At 37.9% G+C, this 8,318-nt stretch overlaps 2 protein-coding genes across 2 annotated transcripts; both read right to left on the bottom strand.

Annotated features, from left to right (window-relative positions):
- Positions 1 to 326: 326 nt before the first annotated feature.
- On the bottom strand, positions 327 to 1,415 carry LOC134817535 (tachykinin-like peptides receptor 86C). The gene has a single exon (XM_063826734.1). It carries the CDS (start codon positions 1,413 to 1,415, stop codon positions 333 to 335), a length of 1,083 nt encoding a protein of 360 aa, XP_063682804.1. The 3' UTR covers positions 327 to 332.
- Positions 1,416 to 2,526: 1,111 nt separating this feature from the next.
- On the bottom strand, positions 2,527 to 5,421 carry LOC134817446 (type-1 angiotensin II receptor-like). Its single transcript, XM_063826619.1, has 2 exons — positions 5,122 to 5,421; positions 2,527 to 3,591 (listed from the first exon to the last, which is right to left on the bottom strand). Exons 1-2 carry the CDS (start codon positions 5,419 to 5,421, stop codon positions 2,527 to 2,529), a joined length of 1,365 nt encoding a protein of 454 aa, XP_063682689.1.
- Positions 5,422 to 8,318: the final 2,897 nt, after the last annotated feature.

Below are 8,318 nucleotides of genomic sequence, written 5' to 3'. Positions count from 1 at the left end.
GAAAAACAATGATTAAACAAAATTCTTTATTTACAAAATAATTTCGTATCAAAAAATATTAAGAGCCATGCATTGCATTGGTAGTTGGTCCCTGATATCAGATATAATGATTTGTAAATGGTAGTGCATGGCTTTATTATATTGAGCAATGAGCATAACACTAATATGAAAACATTATTGCACCAAAAAATAGCCTTGCCCACACCTAGCACGTATTTTTAACGTGCATTTCATGGAAAATCTTGAAACTTACCTGGCCTTTATATTAACAGGGTATTTTGTCTGTGACAAGAAGATATACATGCTGACCTTACAATATCCACAGAGTTTGTTTAAAGAGTTTCTTCTACAACTGGCAAGTTTGCTGGCATGACACTTTGGTGATTTTCAATTTCCACTGCACTTGCAGATCTTGCATTGGATGTACTCGTTGGATTTGTGCTTGAATGGCTTTTGGCAACCTTTTCGTACCGGCAGATGAAGCAGCATATGGTCAGAAGAAGATTCTTCACATATTCTCCAAAACGTTTGTTTGTCAGTGTATAAAGAATCGGGTTTGCAAAGGCGTTTATGTAGATGCAATGGAAAGATAGGAGTTCTACAGCTCGAGGGATGTCAGGGTTCGTGCTTACCATGAAGCTGTAGATGACATAAGGAACCCAGCTGAGGATAAATATTCCAGAAAGTGCACAGACCATGACCAATGCTTTGTAATTGGGCTTAGAGTTCTCCTGCATTCTTGAACTCTTCACTGCAATGGCACAAAGGATGATGTTTTCTACTGTTATAACTAACAGAGGAATCATAATAATTACTCCTATTGCAATCTTGAAGATTGCCTCTGCTTCCTTAATCACATAAATTTCAGATGTACACTTTCCATTTTTTGGATTGAAGGTGGAAGATGACTTGTAAGACAAGGAGATGATAGTACCAGCTGATGCAAGGACCCATGTTATGGCTACTGCAATTCTTGCCTCGTTTTTGGAAGTACTAGAGAAAGGATGTGTTACCAGCCAGAGCCTATAACTGGTGATGAGCAAGACAGTAAGAGCATTAGCAGAGCCAGGTATGAAGCTGATCTGTGCAGAAATGAAGCAGTAAACGTTTCCAAGAACCCACTGTCCAGCAACATAAGTTATAAGCTGGGGAAGAATGACACACAGGGTATAGATAATGTCAGCAACAGCCAGGTTCTGGACTAGTATGAGTGAAACTCTATCCAGTCTTATTGCATTGTATCTTACAGATGAGTAAAGGACTGTCCCGTTTCCTAGCAACCCAAAGAGTGTCATGATGAAGCAGAATATGGCAAGGAAGACGATTTGAGCCAGTGTGAAATTGACCAGTCTCAATTTTGTACCTTCACTAGCTACGCCAATGAGGGTAGTATCAGTAACAATTGGTGAGTCCATTTTCTGCTTAGATCAGTGCTAGATACTGAAAGGTTCATGAATTAACAAATACAAATTACAAATGAGATGTTTATTAGTTGCTACCAATCAAGTAATGGCCATTGAGAATTGCTCCTTGATCAAGCTCAAGGAAAATTTCCTTTGCTTTTACAATGAATAATACAGTATTTTGTTAAATTGATTTATAATTTATAATTTTTGATACCTTACAAACTTATGGCCTATATCGAACAAAGAGTACTGCGAAGCAACCAAGTACATCTACCCTAAGTGCATTGTATAAACGACTTTATAGTATTAGTTTCTGTTCTCAAGAAGCCTCATTGATTCTGAGGAACAATCTACTTCGGTTTATTGTACAGTACAAAAGTTCATTCCTTGAATTCCACTGTAGCGCACACCAATAAAGATATTGAGATCACCATGTCGGCCCATCTTGTTTTAGTTCTTAAGAAGTCTCATAAATTCTGAGGAACAATCTACTTCGGGTTATTGTACAGTACAAAAGTTCATTCCTTGAATTCCAGGACAGTCCACACCGATAATCAATATAGATATTGAGTATACCCGGTATCAGCTCATCACAGCTACAATGCATCATGACAAAAACGATCAGATAAGATAAGGGTTAAAATATCAAATAAGTGCGCAAGGCTAGTAGAATTTATGAAATTATCAGAGGCTGATACAGGATACTTATAGTTCAATTCAACATATTATAGTCAAAAGAATATTTGACAACAAATGTTATGGTCAAAACAAGAACTCTGCTAGCATAACTGCAGAAAACTGATATGTATGCGATTTGACTAGTGGTTTGGTAAATGAAGGTATTTCTCTTTATAGATGAAATTTGTTAATCCAGAGAGATGCCCGACTTGATTGATGCTTTATTGTTAATCAACTAGCCAGTAGCCAAAAACCATAATTTAATTCATTTTATGTGTATTTAGTCTTTACAACAGAGCAGAAGATGCTTGCTGATTTAACCACTTTTCACATTTCAAACTTGTTCTATATAATACTGCAATGATGTCGTAATATAGTCTTCTACCAGCTGGCTGGGTTAGCTCTGCCTAGGTTTGGAAGATTTCTACTAACCTCGACAATGTTACTCTCTCACTGTTAAGCGTTGTGGTACAGAAGGTTCGAATACTTGCTCCCCAGGCCTTGGTTCTGTTGTAGATCTAGCATTGGTACTGCTCGTTGGATTCACTCCTGGCAGATCTTTAGGAGACATCTTCACTCCACATAGACAAGGGAACATGTTGTAAAGAAGACTGCTGACATAAAGTCCAAACCTCTTGTTGGTCAATGTGTAGAGGATAGGGTTGCCAAAGGAATTTATGTAGATGCAGTGGAAAGCCAGTAAGTCCAGTGCCTGGGGAATGTCAGTATTCTTGCTTTTTATCAAAGTGAATATTATGTAAGGAACCCAACTGATGATGAAGAGTCCAGAAAGTGCACAGACCATCAACAAAGCTTTGTAGTTTGCCTTTGAATTCTCGTGCCTTCTGGAGCTTTTTACTGCAATGACACAGAGAATAATATTCTCGACTGTAATCACTAGCAGAGGAATCATAACAATCACTGCAAGTGCAATCTTAAGTAATGCCTGAGCAGCCAAATTCTCGTAGACTCCTGACATACATTTCCCATTTTGTGGATTGAAGGTGGAAGATGACTTGTAAGACAGGGATATGATAGTACCAGCTGATGCAAGGACCCATGTTATGGCTACTGCAATTCTTGCCTCGTTTTTGGAAGTACTAGAGAAAGGATGTGTTACCAACCAGAGCCTATAACTGGTGATGAGCAAGACAGTGAGAGCATTAGCAGAGCCTGGTATGAAGCTGATCTGTGCAGAAATGAAGCAGTAAACGTTTCCAAGAACCCACTGTCCAGCAACATAAGTTATAAGCTGGGGAAGAATGACACACAGGGTATAGATAATGTCAGCAACAGCCAGGTTCTGGACTAGTATGAGTGAAACTCTATCCAGTCTTATTGCATTGTATCTTACAGATGAGTAAAGGACTGTCCCGTTTCCTAGAAACCCGAAGAATGTCACGATGAAACAGAATACAGTGAGGGGCACTAGCTGAGCTATTGAAAATGGAAGTGTCTGCGAGGAAGCATCTGCTGCTTCAGTTTCATTGAGGGAAGCTTCCATGTCCTGTGAAAGGATTATGATTGTTGTTAATATAATATATTATAACTGTTGATCAGATTCTCTGTTAAAAATGATATAAATATTTATAACTAATTAGTACAGTATTTATAATAATAAGGATAATAATATTTTGCCATCAGGGCAAAGAAAACGAGAGCATCTTGGAAAACGAATTATAATTATAGCACACAATTACATGATCTGAATATTCTATTAAAAATGACAGCTGTTCAAAATTATCATCCATAAAATGGACACACAACTGGATACAATTAATTTATTTAATATAGCATATTATAATAAGACTAGGAAGCCCGTGGTCACAGAGACGAAGCTAATAGTATTCTTTGGTAGTCAGTTTTTATAGCATCAACAAATATCCGTCACAACCGAAGATACAGCCGATTAAAAGAATTTTCTGAATAATAATAGAGGTAATAAACCTATATTTTTGCCATTGCTATGGTAATTTTACCTATGTATGGGACCACCTATGCAATAGTGATGGAAAAATTAGGAAGGATTATGATCTATAGGGTCGCTAGTGTCACAAAAGAAAGTTTCCATCTCAATTTATCTCGGAAAAATCAGTAGAGCATAATTTACTGAACGTATCGATAGGTTGCATTCGATTTGCACCATGTATAGTGTATACATGTAGTACATACTGTAGCACTTATATTATTGTGAAAAGTACAAATAAAACTTTTATTTGTTACATTAAAGCGGAACTAAACACAGATTACTGAGAACACCTTTCAACATATTGACACAGTGTGTTCATAAAAATAAAACATTCGAGTTTTGTGTCCTTCCTGTCATCTCATGGAAATGATGATAACTTTATGAGCTTGCTGGCGCACTTTGTCTGGTGGACTTTGTCGTATCCATTGCTGAACTTCTGGCTGACTCCGGCTGTTCTCTCTTGTTACTGCATATCATGCTCAGAAGAACACCTTTTACATACGCTCCAAACCTCCTGTTCGTCATAGTGTAGAGGATGGGGTTTCCGAATGAGTTGAGGAAGATACAATGGAATGCCAGGAGATCTAATGCCGGAGGGACGGAGGGACTCTTCATCTTCAGGAAAGTGAAAATGACGTAAGGGGTCCAGCTAACGATAAATAGACCGGATAGGGAGCAAACCATTATGAGGGCTCTATAATTAGCCCGTTCTTCTACCCTCCTATTGGAATGGCTAATGGCAATGCAGGATAGAATTATGTTGAAAACGGTGATAGCAAAAAGAGGTAAGAGTACGATTAACCCTACACACATCATGACAGGTATCCTTGCCAAATCATTGTCGTAGATGTCTGCCAAGCATCTTCCATTTTCTTCGTGAAACTCTGATTTTGATCGGTAAGCAAGGAAGATATTGGCCGGAATCACAGCTATTGTCCAAATGACAATAATGCTAAGTTTGGCTAACTTTGGTGATGTTTGAGCAAATGGATTCATGAGGACTTTTAACCGGTAGCCAGTAATGGCCAGCACAGTGATGCTGTTGGCAGAAACAGGGACTATCCCTACTTGCGCCATCACGATGCAATATGCCTTTCCTAGAACCCATTTACCCGCAATATAGGTAATGAGTTGGGGCAGGATAACACAAATGGTGTACAGCATATCAGCAACAGCCAAGTTCTGGACAAATATCAAAGATACTCTATCCAGTCTTATTGCATTGTATCTTATCGAGGAGTAAAGGACTGTCCCGTTTCCTAGCAACCCGAAGAATGTCATGATGAAGCAAAAGGTACCCAGAGAAGCAACTTGAAGTGGTGAAAACACTAGATCCATCCCCGTCATCAATCCACTCGTATTCGTCATAATTCAACTTTCTTAACTTGGAATAATCGGGGCTTTAACTATTAGATCACAATGGTTGGGTTTGTTCATTGCTTCAAATAAAGATTTCCAACTACTAAATTGATACTTGAAAATATATTAAGAGCAGTTGTGTAAAAACATATTATCATGGAGCCCAGCCCCTGGTAAGAGTTATAGCAACTCCAGACCCAGTGTCCAGAGTACAGTCTAAGATAAACTTGTGTAAAATACATATCCTTGATTAAATCTACAGACGAGAGAAAATCCAGATTTTGGCTTAATATAACGATTAATTCCAACTTCCAAGTATCCTTATTCCAAGGGGTTATATAAAATGCAAAACTCTATTTTATAAATTGTAACTGAAACCAAGTCGACAGACAATCAATTCTTCTGTTGATTTCCATAAATGGAGCATACATGATCACAATATCAAGTCTAGACTCATCGCGATCATACGACAAATTATGTGAATAATCGAAGGTTGCAAGATTTAAAATGAGTATCAAATCAAATCACAGCACGGCTGATAACTTTTATTACTATCCCGGATTAATTTCGGCAAATGTACATATTAATCTAAAGGAGTAAAAAGCAAAGACGTTCATAAGTCTAGCGGTTGTGACTTGTGTTTCGACTTTCGACTTTCGAGTATGGTGGGGCGTGGGCAGCAGTAAAGCTGTAAGTCACACAATGACTGTGTTGAATTTCATTAGTACTGCTAATATTATCACACGATCATCTTGGCTCAATTCTAAGAATGAGTATTCATCCAAGCTGCTTCACAACTGTATTACCAGCTGTTCAACAATTAATTAACAAAGTGTTTAAACTATAAAGTCCTAGCGAGAAAAATAAAAAGATAAAATTGTCGGGTTGAATTTAATACAAAGCTTAGATGAAATCGAACTGTGTGTGCAAAAGTTCCTTCACTTTATAAAATACACGGTTGACAGCTAACTGGTTTAATAATGCAATATCATATTTCATTATGTGCCGTTTGGTATGCTCTGTGTCCTGTGGTCAATTGTATGTTTTTATGGTGCCTGAGATGGATTAAAAGAGATGTTCGCGTAATTAATGGTCAAAGTCCGCAAAAATTTTATTTGCAATTTTGTTAACAAAATGCCGACGACCTCTACTCACTAATCTGAGATCCATTCATGTACATACATATCTCGGCCGCCCCACAGATGTTCACAAAAGTAACTTTAGATGAGGTGTAAATAAATTTACCACATAGCGTTCAGCGTGACAACAAACCGCTCCAATCTCTGCTGAATTATTAGCATACATTATACCCACCACTACACCTGGTACAGAAAAAACGTACGTCTTAACTAAACGTTTTTTAAACTGGTAATAAAATTTATCTAGCTGAAATAAACCAGGCTTCTCAGCAATTTAAATGCCATGCAGAAAGATAGCCACGCTGTGTAGAAATGAGTCAAACTTAATTACTTTTTTAGTCAGATAGAAATGGTCAGGTAACAATATTAAGCAGTGAGTATTGCACTGAATAGTAAAAGCTGAAGGGTAAAACATACATGAATGTCGAAAGTTAGCATGGGATCTAAAATCGCTCAACTCTAAATCAGAATATTAACCATACGTACCGTATTATATGATAAAGGAGTATTTTCTAGCTTGTTCTTTAGAATCTTAGGACAGGCCTCTTTTGAACAGATCATGGGACACGCTTTATTTCTGTATAAAATTGCAATTCTGTAGACCAATGTCAAGTGATCCAGCGGATTCCTTACAAAGGTTGTACAATACAATATAGCCGGTACAAGGTGAACCTACCAACTCACGAATTGAGTAGAACAACCTCACCAGGTACTGGTAGGCACTATGCTACAGAAACGGTAAATCCTTGACTCTCGCTTTTCATCCGGCTTGTGGGATACAAAAACGTTACCTGTTACCCGGAACTCGCAACTTTGCATAAATTTCTGCAGCAAAATATCGATCACGTTTATAGACCACCTGGACCTAAGTTATCTTTTAGTCACGAATCAACCAGCTATAAGCAGACGTACCTACAAGGTGTTCCAACTTCCAAACTGCCTCGAGGAGTCGTGCTAGATCTAGGAATTGCTCGAGGAGTTGAAAAGATTATTAATAAATAAGACCAAGCTGAGCTAAAGTGCTATCATAACGTGCCAAAGCGAAACGTAACTTATTTGATGAAGATTAAACTGAAGATAACAATTTATTAGATCTCCTAAATGCAGTCCGTCTGTCAATTAGGAGGACTCTAACGCAAGTCGATATTGACAACTCAACGAACGTCAAAGTAAAGACCATTATGATAGGAGCTATCTAGGGTCATTTTGGTATCTAGGGTCTTTATATAATATCATTGTGAATGCTTGTCTAAGTTCTCTCAATCCTGCAAATGTCTCTGCCTACAGATATTTAGATGTTTGTCTGGCCTGTAATTGGGAAGCAGTTTTTAGGCAGGTAACGTACCATCAGCTAATAAAATATCGTTGTGATCGTGATCGTAGCGGAAGCAATCCGACAGAGACGTGACACTTGCAATTGCCACAATATATAAATATATCGAGATGGTGACTTTTAACGTGTGTTATTTAGAGCACGATTTAAGTTTTGATATAAACTATTTGTGACGTGTACAGGGTGTTCCCAGACTTCCAACAAATTTCGATTTTGTGAATGAGCAGATAGGTGTTAAAGTGATTGTAAGATATACCAATGAGAACGAGCTATTTGACAGTGATGGAAGCAGTTGGGCGACTCAGTCTTTAACTTTAAGTAACTGTCACAACTCATTGTCTCACAATATGCCAGGCACCTTTGTTTAAATAAGGAGGGATAGGACATAGGTGACCTTTGTGCGGGCTTCAGTTGATAGAAAACAATTTTTGTCA

This window comes from Bolinopsis microptera, chromosome 1 (genome assembly GCF_026151205.1).
Source record: "Bolinopsis microptera isolate Bmic1 chromosome 1, MBARI_Bmic_1.0, whole genome shotgun sequence".
NCBI classification, from domain to species: domain Eukaryota; kingdom Metazoa; phylum Ctenophora; class Tentaculata; order Lobata; family Bolinopsidae; genus Bolinopsis; species Bolinopsis microptera.
The sequence above is the reverse complement of the archived record's forward strand: the minus strand, read 5'-3'. Positions and strand labels throughout refer to the sequence as shown.

Bases quoted from the DNA above. Each gene is read 5' to 3' on its own strand.
- LOC134817535 (XM_063826734.1), bottom strand. From the start codon at position 1,415: ATGGACTCACCAATTGTTACTGATACTACCCTCATTGGCGTAGCTAGT.
- LOC134817446 (XM_063826619.1), bottom strand. From the start codon at position 5,421: ATGACGAATACGAGTGGATTGATGACGGGGATGGATCTAGTGTTTTCA. The intron at 3,592-5,121 runs GTAGGGATAGTC...ATCCTTTCACAG, and splicing joins ATTGCATCGTGATGGCGCAA to GACATGGAAGCTTCCCTCAA.